Below are 20,771 nucleotides of genomic sequence, written 5' to 3' on the forward strand. Positions count from 1 at the left end.
ATCTGTCTATGTTTCTATCTCCTCTCTATCTATCTATCTATATATATATTATCTATCTATCTATCTATTCTGTCTATCTATTATCTATTTATTATCTATCTATCTACCTATCTATCTATCTATCTTTCTATCTATCTGTCTATCTTTCTATCTACCTACCTATCTATCTATCTATCTATCTATCTATCTATCTATCTATCTATTTATCTATCTATCTATCTATCTGTCTATCTTTCTATCTATCTATCTATCTATCTATCTATCTATCTATCTATCTCTCTATCTACTATCTATCTATCTATCTATCTATCTATCTATCTATCTGTCTGTCTGTCTTGTCTGTCTGTCTGTCTGTCTGGGGTTCTGTTGTCTGTCTGTCTGCCTGTCTGTCGAGCGCGTCTGCCTGTCTTTCTGTCTCTCTAGCTCTCTCTCTCTGTCTATCTGTCTATCTATCTATCTATTTATCTATCTACTATCTATCTATCTTTCTATCTATCTGTCTATCTTTCTATCTACCTTTATCTATCTATCTATTATCTATCTATGTATCTATCTATCTATCTATCTATCTATCTATCAATCTATCTATCTATTTATCTATCTATCTATCTACCTATCTATCTATCTTTCTATCTATCTGTCTATCTTTCTATCTATCTATCTATCTGTCTATCTTTCTATCAATCTATCTATCTATCTATCTATCTATCTATCTATCTATCTATATATATATATATATATATATATATATATATTTATCTATCTATCTATCTATCTATCTATCTATCTATCTATCTATCTATCTATCTATCTATCTGAGAAGAACTGGAACGAGATAACGAGTAGGGTGGTCACTCTCGCCCGGCAATGGGCCGAGAGGAAACTGTCCCTAAAAGGTCGGGCGGAGGTGGCGAACACGTACAATCGTGTCCGTCATAACCTACCGCCTGACCGTCGTACCTTGTCCCGACCCTATACCATCACCAAACTACAAACGCATTCTCTTTCGCTTCTTGTGGAAGGATGCGTCCCGATGGTCAGGCGATCATTTGCTGTCAACACCCGTTAAAAGGAGGGCTGGGCATGCCGTGGTTGATGATGCGCAGACACGCGCTGAGACTGCGACATCTCTGGCTCTATGTAGACGACGGTGTACAGTGTGGTCGCCGTTTGTGAGGCACGCTTTCCGCAGCTCGTCTCCATGACCGAACTGCAGTCGTGGATCAAAAAGAGGCCGAAGAAGGGCGAATGGCACCGCGAGTGTGTCGCGTTGCTCTCAAGCAACTCTGCCGTCCTGGGTCGACCTTGAGTGACTTCAACACAACCAAAGCATTCTATATAGGGTTTAGTGGAGGGGAGGTACGACGACGAGCTGGGGGCGAACCTGGACGTCGACGAGGAGTACCTGACCCCCTGTTCAGGACGACTTTCGGGCCAGGGCCCATGGACAACTTCCAGAGATCCCTGGCTGGCAGTGCTTACCGAGAAGCGCTAGCCCGTTCGGGATAAGCTTTACAGACACGGATCGAGAAACACGGGACCGACCTGCCGAGATGCGGTCAGAGGCGACGAAGCCGTTCTGCACGCACTCGTGCAGTGGTCCAACAATTTCCGACTGTGGGAGGGTGTGTCGAACAACTGCTGTACGTGTGGGACGAAGTGGTTTATCAGCTGAGTCTATCGTTAATATTGTCACGCCTCCCTCCTTCAAACGGGAAAGAAGAGCTATTTTCATCATCCTTGTGGCTATGGCGAAAGAATATATCTGTGGACGCCTCTGAAGGATTGGAGACAAAACACTTTCCTCTCTGTCAATCTCTCATCAACTTCCTCAAGTAACCACTTGAAACAGGAAAGTGAGAGTAGAGGGCAAGTTTTGTCTAGCGAATGTTTTAAAAAAGATGGGTGAATGTAGCAAGAATGGCACGTATGAATGACGAACCACCTTGAGCATGATCTATGAACCCAGAAATTGAAAACAGAGAGTTGCTTTATGCAAAAAAAAAAAAAAAAGAAATATAAATGTACTCCATTGACCGAGGTTACCGTGGTCTTTCGTAGGCTTTTCTTTCCAAGGGTAAACCTCACCTGTCCTCCCCTTTACATTTCATATTGACATTTCATGTGATAACGATCCGTATTGATCAAAAAAAAATTTTTTTTTTCCTCTCCCCTTTTTTTTAAACCCCCCTTTTTTTTGTCCTCTTTCTCTCCTTTACGATCCCTTTTGATCGAAACTCCCCCTTCCTTGTTTATTTTTTTTTTTAACCTCAAAGAAAGCTTAAGCTCTACCTTGTAATTTGTTCTATCTGTGTGAGCCCTGTGTGGCTAATAAAGAAACATATCTATCTACCTATCTATATATATATCTTTCTATCTATCTTTCTGTCAATTCTCATCAACTTCTTCAAGTTCACTGAAAGGAAGGGAAGGAGAGTAGAGAGGCAAGTTTTGTCTAGCGAATGTTTTAAAAAAGATGAGGTGTGATGTAGCAGAATGGCACGTATGAATGACGAAGCCACCTTGAGAGCATAGTCCTATGAACCCAGAAATTGAAAAACAGAGTTGCTTATTCGCAAAAAAAAAAAAAAAGAAACATAACATGTGACTCCAGGACCGAGGTTACCGTGGTCTTTCCGTAGGCTTTTCTTTCCACGGGTAACCTCACCTGTCCTCCCCTTACACTTCATATTGAAATTTCTGTGATAACGATCCGTATTGATCAAAAAAAAAATTTTTTTTTTGCTCTCCCCCTTTTTTTTAACCCCCCTTTTTTGTCCTCTTTCTCTCGTTTTACGATCCCTTTTGATCGAAACTCCCCTTCCTTTCTTTTTTTTTTTAAACCTTCAAAAGAAAAGCTCTACCTTGTAAATTTTCTATCTGTGTGCAGTGTGTGGCTAATAGAAGAAACATATCTATCTATCTATCTATCTATCTATCTATCTATCTATCTCTCTCTCTCTCTATCATATATATATATTATATATATATATATATATATATATACTGGAGATGAATGGATTTATGGTTAGATCGTATGTGATCTTCTTCTAGCATATGGCTGTGTCCACATAGGGTTTTTAGCCCTAAATATACACATGTATATATATATATATATATATATATATATATTAAACAATGATAGTTTTGATTGTTATTTTCATATTTGGTATGTCTATGTCTCTATTTGTGCGTTATCACCATCATCATCATCATCATCATCACCATCATTATCATCATTTAACATCCACTCACCATACTGGCATGTGTCGGCTGGTTTGACAGGAGATATGAGTCGGTGAGCTGCCCCACGTTCCTGTCTGATTTGGCATGGTTTCTACTGCTCGATGTCCTTCCTAATGTAACCACCCCAGGTGTGTAACTGGTGCTTTCAGAGGCCACCGGCACGGGGGCCACTTGCATGACACCGACAATGGCCACGACTAACGATTCACGGATGGTTGCCATTTAAATGGCACCACCAACGAGATAATTCCCATGTGCCAATTTACATGGCACCATCGGTGACCACAACTATGATACCCAGGTGTCATTGACATGGCACCGGAAGCGAACAGCCACGGCTATGATGCACGGCTGCCACTATAGGACACTGGCACGACCACATCCTTATCGTCACTTGGCCTGACATGTCCCTCCCGCAGAGAGAATATCACCAGGGCTCTCGGTCACTTGTCATATCCTCTATGATGTCCAACGGTTGGAGATCATTCTTCATCAACTCATCGAAAGTCTTCTTGGGTCTCCGTCTTCCAAAGGATCCTTCCACAGTTAGAGATCGGCACTTTTTACACAGCTGTCCATGTCCATACACATCGCAAGACCATACCAACGCAGACGTATCTCTTGCACACCACATTTGATGTCTTCAATGCCCAGCTCTTCTCTCAAGGTCCCCATACTCTGTCGTACATGCACACTGACATTGTACATCCAGCGAGGCCTACTGGCTTCATTTCTTTCAAGCCTATGGAAGTCCTCAGAGAGGTCACATCCCATGTTTCACTGACATGTAACATAGTTGTTTACTCACAGGCATCATAACGTCTGCCTTTCAATCTCAGGGAGACGCTCTTTGTTACCATTAGACGTTAAGATCATTCTGAACTTTGCACTCTTATTCTTATTCTTGCAGCTATACTCAAGGAACAACCAACCACACTCCTGACTTGGCCACCTAGATAGCGAAAACTATCAACTCCCAGTAGCTTACCTACCTGGCAATTGATGGGCTCTATTTTCTCTACATTTGTTGCGTTTATTGTACTTGTGCACCTTCCACACAGAAAAAAAACTATTATCCCTGTTAACCTTCCTCTGATATTGCCTGCAACACTTATGTGTCCATTACCTTACACTGGGCACATCTTATGAACTTCCTACCTACGCTTTTTCTACAGATCAAACAGTGCCATCTTCCTGATGGGATTTTGTGAATTGTCCGCTTTCCTACTTACTAAGTTTGATTTTTTTAGATGAAGTTTAAGGCTCGTTGATTCTAGTCCTTACTGATATACCTAAAATTTACCTAGTTCTGAAAGTTATTCGGCTATGATAACAAGGTCATCAGCATTGAGGGATCTCCTAGAAGCGGTCATCTTAAATCCCTCTGTTATTGCCTGGAGGACTGATAAACAGGAAGGCGCTGAGGAATAATCCATGATGAACCCCTACTTGTACCCTAATTGATTGCTACACACGATGCCAAACCTCACCTTACTGACAGCATCCCTGTACATGACTTGTAACGCTCTCACCAACCATTCGTCCATCCCTAGCTTTTGCAGTGACCAGCAAATAAGGGATCAAGGGATCCTGTCAAAGCCTTTCTCCGTGTTTAACAAAGGGTTTATCTTTGGCTTTGTACTTCTCCTGCAGCTGCCTTATCAGGAATATAGCATCAGAGGTGCTTCGCTGTGGCACAAAACAAAATTGCATCTCTTCTAGTCAAACACCAGTCTTAATTATTTTGTCTGTGACCCTCTCTGTAATTTTCATTGCTTCATCTAATAGTGTGATACTTCTGTAATTCTTTCCGTGCAAGGCATCATCCTCCCTGTATGTGTGTGTGCGTGTGTGTGTGAGTGTGTGTGCGTGTGTATGTATTTGTGATTATTTGGAATTTGGGTATACATTTAGAAGTATGCTACTTAAAGATCTTTCGCTGATTCGGTTACCTCATGTCACCCACAGTTGAGCTATAAGTGACACTGGATCTACTTCATGTATTCTGCAGTGTTCGTTCAGTTTATAATGAATGAGGGAAGCAGAAAATGGAGTTAATGAGAATTTTTATTCATCACAACGATTGTTTCAATCCATCTTGCATCGGGCCCTTGCAGGTAGGATATTGTATAACTGGTTGTGGGACATCCTCCGTTGCAGATGCATGTCATCGGGTGTCTTGCTTTAAAGAAGATACCTCTGTAAATATATTCGGTTTCGCTTGGAATGTTGTTGTTGCCAGAAGGCTGTTGTCTCTCATGTTGTAATCCAAGAAGCTCCTAGCAACAACATGTCAAGTGAAACTGAATATATTTAGTGAGGTATCTTTACATTAAAACAAGGCACCCGATGAGATGCATCTGCACTGGAGGATGCAACACAATATGTATAGTAGCCCACCCGCAAGCGACCGATGCAAGATGTGTCGAAACGGTCGTTGTGATGCATATTCTCGTGAACTCCGTTTCCCCAATTCATTATATGTATTTATATATGTAACACTGATGTTTATGTGTGTGTGCGTGCGTGGACATTAGTTTTATGCATGTGGACGCTAACCGGCTCAGCAGTTTTATGAACCCTTTATTAATGTAGCAACGTCAAAAGTAAACATTAGAAATCATAATTCTTCTTTACTTGACTTGATCTGCTAATCATGTGTTTACTCTAGTTCTGTTGCCCTACAACTTACTACAGTGAGGGGCAAATGTAGGACATCTTAATATGTTTATCATGTCTCTAACACACACATGTATCAGGTTATAGAAGGTCCTTATGGAAGATTTATTTCACTGACAAACATCAAATGTATTTGATCAGTTTGATCTAGTACCCAGTAGAAAACTGTAATGACATTGATATCAACCCTGATTTTCATGTAAATTTTCATTTTCCATTTTTACCTCCACAAAGGATTCGGTGAATTTAGAAATTGTGAACAAAGAATATAGGACACCATTGCTTGAAGCTGTTTCGGACGGTCACCTCGGAATAATGCAGCGGCTGATAGCCAGGGGCGCGAATGTAAATGTTGTCGAACATGGAGGAAATAATTGCCTGCACCTGGCGTTAGCAACCAATGAATTTAATTCTGAGGTGGAGCACATGACCATGTTAGATCAGGTAAGTTTTCACATTGTTTGTGACTATGTGTGTGTGTGTGTGTGTGTGGTGTGTGTGTGTGTGCATTTGTGCGTCTGTGTGTGTGTGTGTGTGTGTGTGTGTGTGTGTGTGTGTGTGTGTGTGTGTGTGTGTGCATTTGTGCGTCTGTGTGTGTGTAAAATAGACAAACTGACAGAGAAAGACAGACAGAAACAGACATTGTTTATATCGCAATTCTCACCTACCAACCCCATCCTCCATTACCATTTCCTGATCCAGTCACAATGGTAACCCTTAGTTATATTATTATGTAACAAACACTATTCTCTATTCCGTCCCCTTCCGTCCTCAAAGGCACGACCTCTCCATGGTAGAGAAGGTGATCCATCTCGAATGTTGGCCATACAAACACGGTCATCAAAATTTGAAGGAGAAATGATCTATTCAAGACAGGAGATATTATTCTGAATTAACAATGATACTGGGTAGAAGAGAGGTTCATATGATAGACAGTAACATTTATAGTGCTGGGGCCATGATAATAAATACATCTTGTCCATTCCATGAAGAATTCTGCCTGAAACAGCTCTCTGTCACATTTCTTTTATATAATACTAGCAGCATAGCCCGGCATTGCCCGGGTATGTAAGAGCCCCTAGTAGGCAACGACTAATCCCAATCTAGTCCTTTCCCTCTAGGGAACGAAGGTGCGTGTGTAGGTTGCAATATCTTCTCTTCACTCGAATACTTCTGTGTATACGATGTTCCTAGCTGTCCCTTTGGGCGATAAAAAGGTCGAGTTGCGTCCTCTAGACAGAAGATGTGTTGCATATAAAAAGTTTAGATTCTCGACTCCATGTCGAATTTATCGAATTTTTTTCAGAACTGGGGGAACTTTTCAAAATTTTCGCTGCGTTAGTTTTGAATTATGACATTGGGCTATTCCCATATGAATAAAGCTCACTACAGATGACTGACTACTATTCAGGCAGTTGATGGTCATCTGTGTATTGTTGTAATGTCTACTTTGGTGAGAGGAACCTACTCTGACAGCCAGCGACCTCCCCACCTACTGGAATAGTCCATCAGACTAACACTGAACAATTAATCAACTACGCGTTGGTGTTCTGCCTCAACTGTGACACCGATTCTTACTTCCCTTACTTCACTTTCTTCATCAAAAGATGTTTCCTTATTAATTCATCATCATCATCATCATGATAATGTATCGACTGTTTTCAAAGCTGGCATGGGTTCGACGCTTTGACAGAAGCTGGTCAGCTGAAAAGCTACCTGGGCTCCATATCTCTTTTCGCATTGTTTCGACAGTTGGACGTCCTTCCTAATGCCACCCAATTTACATAATGTACTGCGTGCTTTTCTGCAGCACCGACACGGATATTTGTATGTGACACCAGCATGGGTGATTTTTCCGAAGCATCAGCACCCATGATCCCACAAGATTAGGATATCTCAGACGAAGAATGATACACGGGTCATGACAGTATGCAAGGACAACGACGACTTAGCTTGGCATATCATCTCAAGTACAGCAGACTGCCAAAAGTATCGCTCCCATTTCATCCCCTCTGTGAGGCCCAACGTCTGACGGTCCTTTCTCACCACATTATTGCACGTCTTTCTGGGTCTACCCCCTCCACACATTCCCTCCACAATGAGAGATCACCACTTCTTGATGAAGCTATCTTCATCCATATGCATCACATAACCATACCATGGTAGACTTCTCTCTTGCGCACAAAATCCGATGCCTTATATACCCTGTTTTTCTCTCCAATCCACTTAATTATAGAAACATTATTGATCTGCGTGGATATGTCTATGTGGTGTTGATTTAGTTGTTATGTCTGAAGGCCTTGCTATGTTGTTGCTGTTCTCTTTTCTGGTATAACTTATATTATTTGTGGTGTTATTCATATCTATAAAACAGTCCTTTGACGAAAATTTTATGCACATTTTGCTTTGGAGGTTAATGGCAGCCAAACCGAGGCAAGGATCGAGCTGAAAATTGGCAAGGATACTAAATGCGTGGTGAGAATGAGACCCGCGATGGTTAAAATTCGCAAGCTATAAGATGTGGTTGCTATGGCAAAAAGAGTGATTTTTTTGATCCCTCTATAACGACGTCTCTCTGTCACTCTTTCTTCCACCACCTCTCTCACTGTACGTCTGTCTGTATCTATAGACAGAAAGCGATGACAACCGCAAAAGTTTAAATATTCTCGCCACAGGTCTTTTAGAACGGTGAATTAATATCGCCCACCTCCATCGCACAATCATAACAGATATTATTAAACAGATATATTGTGTTAATTTATATATATACTGTGTGCATATGTGGTTGGATTGTGCTAAAAATATGCACACCTATGTTAAAAGTGCTAGCGAGTTTGTATTGGAACTTCGAATTTGCTCAATTGAAAGGCATGGACTCTAGGGCAAAATTCCTCATCTTTTAAAATGTGGCCCGCTTAGACCCGAATGAAATCGGGTTATAATACCAAAACGAGTAAAACAATAATAAACTATTTTAATTCCGAACAAGGCCGGGTATGTATTTCTAATCTATCAAATGAAGAAGGCGAACGATGATACAAATTGGATTTTTATGTAAAAAGATGTGTAATTGGGCCTGGAAGGGGATTACAATTTAAAAGAGGGGGTAACTTGCGGTGAGAAATTGTTTGAGAGACTTTTGGGGCGCTACTGTGGTCGTTTTGGTGTGAAAATAGGGGTTTTATTGATTTTGGGGGACAATTGAGGGTTTAGATTGGACACCTTTTGCCCGATTTCAATCAAATTTTCAACATGGTAAAGTAGAAGATTTGTAATTTAAGCACGGAAATCTAATTTTTTTATAAATGAGAGATAGATAGATAGAGAAAGATAAAAAGCAAGAGAAAGTGAGGGAGAGTCCGAGATAAAGGAAGAGTAAGAGAGTGTGGATGCGAGAGAGAAAGGAGAGAGGAACAAAGAGGGTGAATATGGCGATAAGAAACAAAGGAAGCAACAGAAAGTAACAATCACACCCTCACCCACGCGTAGAGCGGGTCACCTTAAGCTAGTACTTATATGTACAATACTCTTCCGTAAGTATTTCTCTTGCTATGGCCATTTGGCTTTATCAAGCCAGTTGTAGAGATAGGTTCTTGTTGGTTTGTTGTCTTTCATTATTGTGACATTTCTGTCCTTATATTTTGTATATTTGACTTGATGTTATAATAACTTTATATTGTGTTTTTATTGAATAGTTTGTGACATTTGTGATTGGCAAGTAAATATTTACTCATTAAATATCATTGTTAAGCAATAACGTTGACCACTAATGTGCGTTTTGTTCAATATAATGATCATAATTTTTGTCTTAATGTAGAGCGTAAAGTAAAAACAAATGATAATGAAAAGTGGACTCAACTAAGAGATGATGTAAGAAATCAACGCTGTGTGAATAGTTTAATCACTGGGGAAACAAACTATGTGAAAATGTAGTTGAACTGTTGTGTAATTTGGGGTACCTTTGTATATGTTTGTGTAATCTTTAACTCATCATTTTATATTTCATCATTTGTAGTTCTGCGTAGAGCTGAAACTGGGAAACGAAGAAAGGTGCTCTGGTGTGGTAGTTGCCAGCTACCTAGCCCACCACGGGGCCAACTTTTACTGTAAAAACAAAATTGGCAGAACACCATTGGACCTAATAGAAGAGGAAGATTTAAAAAAGATGTTAAAGACGTTATTCTCACCGCAGTAAGTATTCACTGGCAATGACAAGATAAACCATTACATTTTCTGTTTTGTATATAACCATGTTTATATGTTTCTATTGTTTTAATTCTACTGATACATTATACTGTCTTAGTAGCTTAATGAAAGGTTAGACAACAACAGTAAGAAGAACAATAAACAATATGCAGATGTTAAGCTAATTAAAAGAAAGGACACTATTTTGATTACATTCAAATGATTGGTTGCGTTGACTGTTATACCTCTCCTAAAATCCCCACCCACCTCTCTCAATTCCCTATTTTAAAGATTTGGGACGAATGAGAAAATGTAGAAGTAAATAGTGAAGTGATGGAATTTATCTGTCTACCAACAGATTGTTCCTCTGTTTTCTCTGTCCCACCCAGTCATGTCCATGTGAGCTATCCTGAGAAAATCGCCTACAAACACATACAATGAGTGTACATACATGGATACATACATACATACATACGTATTTATACATGCATACATAGATACATACATGTATATATATATATATATACATATATATACATATATAGGCGCAGGAGTGGCTGTGTGGTAAGAAGCTTGTTTACCAACCACATGGTTCCGGGTTCAGTCCCACTGTGTGGCACCTTGGGCAAGTGTCTTCTACTATAGCCTTGGGCCGACCAAAGCCTTGTGAGTGGATTTGGTAGACGGAAACTGAAAGAAGCCCGTCGTATATATGTATATATATGTATGTGTGTGTATGTTTGTGTGTCTGTGTTTGTCCCCCTAGCATTGCTTGACAACCAATGCTGGTGTGTTTATGTCCCCGTCACTTAGCGGTTCGGCAAAAGAGACCGATAGAATAAGTACTGGGCTTACAAAGAATAAGTCCCGGGGTCGTGTTACTCGATTAAAGGCGGTGCACCAGCATGGCCGCAGTCAAAATGACTGAAACAAGTAAAAAGAGAAAAGAGAGAAAGATATATATATATATATATATATATATATATATATATATATAATATATATATATATATTATATATATATATACTGTGGGGAGGAAATAAATATTCGTCTGTCAAAATTCTTTATTTAATTTCTAATGAACATAAATGGGATATACCAATACTATATTTGCATATACATGCATAAACTAAGAATATGCAAAAGAAACTAATAAATTATAGTAACTAATGAATTTATATACAATCATAAATATTTAGGGGTGAAAAAAGTATTCGTACAGAATAAATGTATGATTTTCTATGCCACAAAATACTGTTAAAATATTTTTTTACTAGAAATTTCTTGTTTATTCCAATAATCTTATCAGTTTTCATTTTTGAGTGTCAAAACACTAGCTTCTTCATTCAGCACTGAGACAACATAAAGTGATATCGCAATAATGGCGAAAAGTAAAGAACTCGCAAATTCAGTGAAAAACTTAATTATTGAACTGTAGAAAGTAGGTAAAAATTACAGGAAAATATCAGAGACACTTTGTATTCCGCTTACTACCATATCTTCATTTATTCAAAGATATAAGGAATCGGGAACTGTTGAAAACAGAATAAGATCCGGAGCACCACGCAAGATTTCCCCAAGATCTTTAAGAAAAATGAAGCGAAGAATCGGAAAAAAACGCAATAATCACCAGAAAGGAGTTTTCATAGGAATGAACTGAAGTCACGCTCTCCTAGAAAAACTCCTCTGTTGACTAAAAGGCATAGAGATGCCCGTTTAAAATTTGTTATGAACATAAAGATAAATCTGATACATTCTGGGAAAATGTTCTATGGACAGACGAGACGAAAATTGAATTGTTTGGACGAAATTCGCTTACCCATGTTTGGAGTAAAAACACAATTCCTACCGTAAAGATTGGAGGTGTGGGGGTGTTTCTCTGCAAATGGTACTGGCAATTGACATGTGATAGATGGTAGAATGAATGCAAGATGTACCAAAATATTTTGAACAATAATTTATGCGACTCTGTTGAAAAGCTCCAGCTTTGTGAAGGGTGGGTTTTACAACAGGGTAACGGCCCTAAGCACACGGTGAAGTCTACCAAATATGGATTGTCAATCACAATATAAAATTATTGTAATGGCCAAGCCTGTCACCTGACTTGAACCCCATTGAAAATTTGTGGCGTTATTTGAAAACTGAAATTCAAGAGCCCCAACATGCATTACAGATTTGAAGAAAATTTGTCAAGAAGAATAGGAAAAAATTCCTAAAGAAACATGCGAGTCATTGGTGAAGAACTACAAGAAGAGATTGGTTGAAGTGGAACTGAATAATGGTTATGCTACGAAGTATCATATCAGAATTATCAGTTATTTATATTCTGCACGAATACTTTTTTCACCCCTAAATATTTATAATTTTATATAAATTCCTTAGTTACTATAATTTATTAGTTTCTTTTGCATATTCTTAGTTTATGCATCTGTATGCAAATATTTAACAGTGGTATATCCCATTTATGTTCATTAGAAATTAAATAAATAAAGAATTTTGACATGCACGAATATTTATTTCCCCCCGTGTATATATATATATATATATAGAAATTCGGGATGAGTACTTGATAATTATAAGCACCTGTGTATACCGTTTGGTGGTGTAGGTGGTGGAGTAAATTGATCAAAATAAAATAAAAACATGATGCGAAGGATTCAGCGGTACATATGTTTCGGGCCTTTATTAGACAGATTTATAACAATGCATAATGTATGTCTGTGGCCTTCTTCAGCCGCGCACAACAGCTTCCACAAGGACATGTGTTACATCAAAAATTCTTGGTTGGGGATGCAAATCCTCTCATTCACGCACGACATAATGCGGCAGCAGCATAGAGTTGAAGCGTCCATCTCTTTCTTCTCTCAATGTAGAATGATTCTACATTGAGAGAAGAAAGAGATGGACGCTTCAACTCTATGCTGCTGCCGCATTATGTCGTGCGTGAATGAGAGGATTTGCATCCCCAACCAAGAATTTTTGATGTAACACATGTCCTTGTGGAAGCTGTTGTGCGCGGCTGAAGAAGGCCACAGACATACATTATGCATTGTTATAAATCTGTCTAATAAAGGCCCGAAACATATGTACCGCTGAATCCTTCGCATCATGTTTTTATTTTATATATATATATATAGATATATATACATATACGCACACACACACACACATACATATATATACATATATATATATATATAGGGAGAGTTTACGAAAAAAACAAAAGACGATGACAGGTGGTATTGAAGGAATAGAAAAAGTCTTTTACGTTTCGAGCCTTCGCTCTTCTACAGAAAGGGACACGGAAAAAAAAACAAGGATAGAAACAAGGAGAGAAAAAAATGTGTGTAGCGGCTAACAATCTATCATGGCGACTGACTCGGACACACACACACACATATATATATATATATATATATATATATATATATATATATATATATATATATATCTATATATATAAGTGAATTATATTTCTGGAATATATGTTGTTCACTTTGCGTAAATCAGTTTTTGTGATGTATCAATGTCATGACATATACTTATTAATATTTGTGTCCATTTATATATATATATGTGTGTGTATGTGTGTGTGTGTGTGTGCCTGTGTCTGTGTCTGTGTGTCTGTGTTTCTGTGTCTGCATTTATATACTCACAAATTCGCCCATATGTAATTGTTTAATTGTGGTGTCGCATAATATTCTCTACTGTAAATATGCACACAATGTAATATTTGTTATAAATGAATGTTATTAATGGGATGTGTTCATGTTTTTGTTCCTCAGATGTGTGTTTTGTGAAGACGAAGTGGCCACAGAGACGTTCTTTCCATGTAAACATCTTTCGCTGTGTAAGAAATGCTGTCCCCAAAAGATACCTAAACAATGCCTCAAGTGTGGACAGAATATAACGAGCAAAAATAGTTTGGGTAAGATCTGTCTGTTTGTCTCTTGGGCTTTATGGTGTGGAATATTGCATTTCATGTTGTTGTGTAGATCCAGTTCTGACTTAATCAAGCACACTTTTGATAAAAGATGTTCCAGGTGTCTTTTCTCTGTCATATTATGTCTCTCTCACTACTCCCACTAAACATTGTTCTTGTCCAATTAGAAGACTTGTCACACTTCAAGATGGTTGCTTTCTGCAACATAAAAATAATAAAGAATACTGAATTATAAATGGTGACTAAATACCAATAAATCACCAAGGTTCTATCAGTAAATACCGACATCTTGTGTGTGATTAGAGTGATTAATGATTTATCAATATCTTCGGAAGCCGATAATTAAAAACAACTGCATTTATATGAATATCAGAGTGAGCCTTTATAAAATAGGAGACTCAATAAGAAAATCTCAACTGAGGGTTTAGGGACCAACATTAGAGAGGGGACATCAAAAGGGTGGGAAACTTTGATTGATGTATAGATTAGTATTCCGAGTATCAGTTCTTCTGAACCGTTTCAAATATTTTCACAGCAATAATGCGTGGATGACAAGTTTTATGTCGTTAATGAGGTTTTGTGTGAATATAGTGTTTTAATTTAGGACACAAGATATCACTTCCTGTTAGACCTGATGTCACTTTCTGTTCGACCTGCTTTATTCAGGAGGATGAATGACATTGAAATATCTTCAGATATTTCCCCACATCTGATTACATTCTGGAGAACTGTGATGTGGGTAATTAAAATTAAAGATTACTAGTAGTAACCAATAACAAAGAGAGCAAGTGTATATATATATATACATATATATCTATCTATATATATATATATATAGAGAGAGAGAGATAGATAGATAGATATATTGTTGTTTTTGGGAATGGTCATTTTGCCAGTTTAGCCAATAAAAACACACGCACTATATATTTGGTGTTACTTTGCTTCAGTCTTATTTATTTTTTACATTAATCTTAATCTTATTTCGGCCAAAAGCAAAAACAAATTACACGTACGTATATAAACAGAAGATACAAATATTACAGGCACTTCAACCCCCCCCCACGCACACTAACTAAACATAGACACACATAAAGATATACGCATGCGCAAATGAAGACACGTACAATAGGAATACAAAATACAAAAGGGCTGATGGTTAGTAAGGAGAGACACACAAATAAGAAAGAAGAAAGCAAAGGACCACTGATGAGGTCACAGGAGTGTGATGAAAGAACTCTTGCCGAAATAAGATTAAGATTAAAGTAAAAAATAAATAACGCTGAAGCAAAGTAACACTAAATATATAGTGCGTGTGTTTTTATTGGCTAAACTGGCAAAATGACCATTCCTAAATACAACAATATCTGTTTCAACACACGATTTCACATCAAAAATCTTGCAAAACAAATAGATAGATATAGATATATATCCGTCTGGAAGTGGTGTGTCGTGTTTGAGGCTAGGACTTCGATGCTCAACTTGGTTGACACTGGATTTAAGCAGAAGATGAGACGAATGTTGATTAGAGATGTCTTGTCATAGATCTGGCACAAACATAAGAAAACCAAAACGAAGCTAAGAGAAAATCGGTTATTAGGGGATAATTAAATGAAATAATTTCAGAATTGTTAGAATTGTTGGATGACTTAAGAGACAGAGAAGGGTTGTTAAGTGTAGTCTATTCTGTTGTGGACTTAAATATTGAACCATTACTTGGACCCACTGTAGAAAGCATACAAATGTTCTACAAAAGCATGTTGTCATCAGTGATGACACGAATGTCTCACAATAATAAAATATCGATTATTAGAAAGGATAAAGAAATTTTACTAAAACCACTTTGAAATGTATTTTTCAGTTGGTCCAAATTCGTCAAATATGGAAGTCCAGATGGTGGCAGGACCAGTTGGTGAGTATGAAATAACTGTACCTAATTATGTTATCCCATAAGAGGCATAGGGTTGGTTTCCCGGTTTCTCTAGCGTATACATTCCTCCCTGAATAGGACACTAGTTCGCTGTAAAATTACTTATTTTTGCCAGCTGAGTGAATGGAAGTGTTTTGCTCAAGAACGCACGTATTGCCTGGTGAAGGAATCGAAACCCCAATCTTACAATCATGAGTCAAATACCCTAACCATTAAGCCCTGCGCCTCCACTTGCTATGACCAATTCGTTGCCATAAAACACAAGCAATGGAAAAATTTATAGAAATCAATGTACCTAACTGATTCCTATAAATTCTCCACCCCCTGAGCTGTTTTGTTTGTCAGAAGGACTGAGAACAGGGCCCATCTCTAATCTCCATTTGAAATGTTAGCTGCAAAAGGAGTCGATGAAATATATCGCTGAAATTTCATAAAATCTTTGTTGCCTTGGATGGAAAAATGGATAAATTAGAAAACACAATAGAGTTAATATTGTCTTTTGGAACCAAGAACTAAGATATGTTGTTGTGTAGGGGTAAACAGGTGAACAGAAACTAGAAAAATGTGGACCAAAATCATAATGGTTACCAATTGACCATTGCTGATAGGAATGTCTCTCAATAATGTAACAAATTGCGTTTTTTGAAAGTTTAACTGTAAAGTAATTCTATTAAAGAGTGTCTGTGTGGTAAGTAGCTTGCTTACCGACCACATGGTTCCGGGTTCATTCCCACTGCGTGGCACCTTGGACAATTGTCTTCTACTATAGCCTCGGGCCGAGCAAGGCCTTTTGAGTGGATTTGGTAGACGGAAACAGAAATAAACTCGTCGCATATATATATATATATATATATATATATATATGTATGTGTATATGCTTGTGTGTCTGTGTTTGTTCCCCCAACATCACTTGACAACCGATGCTGGTTTGTTTACGTCCCCGTAACTTATTTGTTCGAGAAAAGAGACCAATAGAATAAGTACCAGGCTTACAAAGAATAAGTCCTGGGGTTGATATGCTCGACTAAAAGCGGTGCTCCAGCATGGCCACAGTCAGCTCACTGAAACAAATAAAAGAGTAAAGAGTAAAAGAGAGAAGACAGGAATCCCTGAATGTGTGGAACTTGCATTTTGAATCTGGGATGCGATAGAAGATACAAAGAAGAACAAAAACGATTTGAATGTTGTATGGCTTGATCAGGTTAATGCTTATCGTTCTGTACTACACGAGTTGTTGCTGAAAACAACGGACGTCTTTTATATACGAGAAAAGATTGAGAATCTAATGAAGAGTTGCTGTAATAATTTCAAAATGTGCTTCAGGACAGAATATTTCACAACAGACTCGCATTGTCTGGAGACTGGAATTGCCGTGGGTTGCACAATATCAGTCATTTTGTTTGTACTTGTTATGGAAATGTTTATTAGATCAGCAGATTGATCAGAAGAAATAACTCGAGTGAAGTCCCCTAAGACGACATTAATGGATGACATAAGAAAACAAACAACAGAGCAAAAGGATATGCAAATAGTTCTGAATAGACTGTATTAATTAATTAGTTGGTCAAGAATAGGGTGAAGGCAAATAAATGTTGCCGTCATTTGCCAAAGCTCAGCAGAAATAAGTGAAATTCAAAGTAGCAGAAGAAAGCATGTCAAAGGTTAAAGAGAAACTGTTTAGGGTGATGGTACACTACCTCATTGTCCCACAAGAGTAGAGGCATCGAGATAATAGCACAAAAAGAAGACATCTTATAAGCAATAGATAAGCCAAACTTTTGGGGAATAAAGGGTTTTAAAGAACTTCTTTATTAAGGAGTCTTAAAATATTTCCTGAATCAGATGATGTTCTTGTGAACTGGGATGTGCGGAGTTACGATTCAAGATTACCAACATCAACCCTTAACAAAGATGTCAGGTGTATGTTTATCCTACATGAATTTGTCTGCCGTGTATTTGTGATTAGGTCTTTGGAAAAACACCTTGTTTGACATTAGAATTAAGCAGAAGATGAGAAAAATGTTGGTGAGTGAAGTCATGTCACAGGTTTGGTACAGATATAAGAAGGGAAATAGAGAACTGTGAGAAAAATAGTCTTATCAAATGATAATTAAATGTGATAAATGCAACATTGTTAGATTATGTAGGATGTCTTGATAGAGAGACGAAGTTTAAGAAGTTGAATCTATTTTGTTGTGGACCAAAATATTGAGCTATTACATAGATTAAAAAGGTTGACCAAAATCATAGTGGTCACCAGTTGACCATTGATGATAAGCATGCCTCAAGAATAAAGATTAAGAAATTTAGTATAAATTATAAAATTTGGAAATATTTATTTCAGAGAGTCCAGAGCTGAAGGAGAAGGATCTTCTGAGAGTGGCTAAGAGGTTAGGAAGAGATTGGTGGCAAGTAGGTGAGTATAAAATTACACTACCTAATTGATTTCTATAAATTTTACATTCACCTGGGCTATTTCATTTGTCAGGATGAAAGAGAACAGGTTACATTCCTAATTTCCAGTGGAATGGTTAGCTGCAAAATAAATTCTATTAATGATATTACTGGTATTTCATAAAGTATCCACTGAGGTTGGTAATTATGGATACACAAGAAAATACAAGTAGCATTTAATATTGGAAGAAAGAAGAAAAATATGTTAAGGGTAAACAGCTGAGTTAATGACAACGTTTTTGGTTCGTCTTTACTCCATCAAAAGACCATGAGTTAGGGTCTTCTTGAAGCCATTAGGGATTGGGTTATTGTGTTTGAATGTGATAATTGCAATTTATATTGCCATATTGGAATAACTTTACAACATGACATATGTTTGTAAATGCTTCAGTAAAAACAGACTTAGTGTAGGGGTGACACAGCCAAATCATATCATATTCCCCACATCCAAAAAGAGAGAATGGCTTTAAGGAAATTTGACAGAAAATGAATATTCACAAGTGAAGCCAGACCATGGCTGGTCTCTCTCTCTCACTGAGACATAAGAATAACTGAATGGGTTCAGGAGAATTGATTGAATCTGGAGTAGATTCAAAAAGGATTGGATTTGACTGAGAATAATCGACTGTTGGTCTATCATTATTCATTTGATTTTCAGTGTCATTTTGGGAACTTTGCAAGGTGATTGATTTCACAGAGAGACATTACTTTCATGACCTTTGAATATCAGATCTGAAATCTGCCAGATTAAGACAGATATATGGGATTTCTCTGAAGGGTCTCTGGAGTAATGTTGCCCAATAGGATTTATAGTTCAGAGATTTGGGAGTCTCTCCAGGTTGAGCCACTTCTTCACATCTCTGGTACCTAGGACATGTGATCAGAATGTCGCAGGAATGAATTACAAGACAGGTTCTCAAAGTCAAACCAATGGAGTAGGAGACCCAGGGGTAGACCAAGCAGTAAATAGTTGGATGATATCCATAGACTTAGTTGTTGATGCTTGGGAATCCAACCAAAATATGTAATGATGGTTACATCTGATAGGCCCCAATGGAAGAAATGCCAGGGGACTCTATCCCCACAACTATCCCAGAAATATTGAGCAGAGGAAATGAATGGATCAAATGGTTTGCCTGTTGGTACCCTATGTTGATTCTTTAGGTTCTCATGCACTTTTGCCTTCACAAACACATCTGCCATCGGTTTACCTTAAAGATTCTCAAGTGTAAACTTCAATTAATGTTTTTTTTTAAATCACCTTTAATTTAACCACTTTGTTATTTTTCTCATCATCCCTAGAAATAGAAAACAATGTCTTATATTTTTCTTGTTTCTTAGCTATTTTTTTATATTTCTCTCTTGAAATAGTTTCTTTGTTATGTTTATAACAACACACATCTTTTATATTATTGTTAATATTGTTAAGGTTGGTTGCATTTATCTCTTATTGTTGTGTCTTTTGCAGCAATTTTTTTAGGAGTTGATACAACTAACTGAAAATTGATGATGAGTCTATTGACGCTGTAAAACAAGGCTATCTGATGCTTTACGAATGGTACAGGAATTGCGACCCAGAAACACGGACACACGCAACATTACGTGCAGCTCTTGAAGAAGCTGAATGTGTCGCTGCGATGGAATGTCTGTCATTAGACGCAAAGTGAATTTCTGTGTAACTGTTGTTGTTTAGCCTCAGATTAACCTCGACCAAACAGAGACTTATGATCAAACGCATTCCAGCCAGGACCATCATGCCTATTTCCAAAGAGAACCCACAACCACATTGTCCAATATGCCCTTCTGTACAGTGATATCGTGTGAATTTAGCTGCTAATTCTAGCAGGTATATCAGCCACATAGTGATCCCTTCACTGGTTTGGCTCCTTTGTTAAAAATTCACATTTAAAATAAAGACAAACTTTGAAATGTTCATTTATTGTTGTTGCTGTTGTTGTATATCTAACCCCCCCCCCTAAGCAACCCCATTGTTATATAGACAGCTTTAATATCTTCTGCTATATTGATAGTTATCTACCTTCATTTTTAGCTGAGAGTAGAATGCCTGGTATATATATATATATTGATGTCTTTTCCCTTTATATATCCTATAGAGATAGTATTTCTATATAATACATGATGTATCTAAGGATATATCTCACTTTGTCCTGTTGTGGTTTAAGACAGGCCTCTCCAAAGTGGTGGTGGTTGAATAAAAATTCCAGGGGTTTTGAGTGCAATATACAATATTTTAATTTTATATTCTTACTTTATGACCTTCGTTATTTACTAATTACTGAAATTTTCGTCAGTAAAAATAAAACTTCACTATTATA

The 20,771-nt window shown here is 37.7% G+C and overlaps 1 protein-coding gene across 1 annotated transcript in view; it reads left to right on the forward strand.

The window, feature by feature from the left end:
* Nucleotides 1-20,370, forward strand: part of LOC115231073 (E3 ubiquitin-protein ligase MIB2-like) — a 22,280-nt gene extending 1,910 nt beyond the window's left edge. Inside the window, exons 2-7 of the mRNA XM_029801161.2 lie at nt 6,160-6,369; nt 9,941-10,116; nt 13,897-14,039; nt 15,913-15,963; nt 18,326-18,397; nt 19,904-20,370. Of these exons, the coding sequence (XP_029657021.2) occupies nt 6,160-6,369; nt 9,941-10,116; nt 13,897-14,039; nt 15,913-15,963; nt 18,326-18,397; nt 19,904-19,935 (684 nt within the window). The 3' untranslated portion in view covers nt 19,936-20,370. The remainder of the gene's footprint in view (nt 1-6,159; nt 6,370-9,940; nt 10,117-13,896; nt 14,040-15,912; nt 15,964-18,325; nt 18,398-19,903) is intronic.
* The last annotated feature ends 401 nt before the right edge of the window (nt 20,371-20,771 follow it).

Source organism: Octopus sinensis, unplaced genomic scaffold (assembly GCF_006345805.1).
Source record: "Octopus sinensis unplaced genomic scaffold, ASM634580v1 Contig17313, whole genome shotgun sequence".
In the NCBI taxonomy this organism is placed as follows: domain Eukaryota; kingdom Metazoa; phylum Mollusca; class Cephalopoda; order Octopoda; family Octopodidae; genus Octopus; species Octopus sinensis.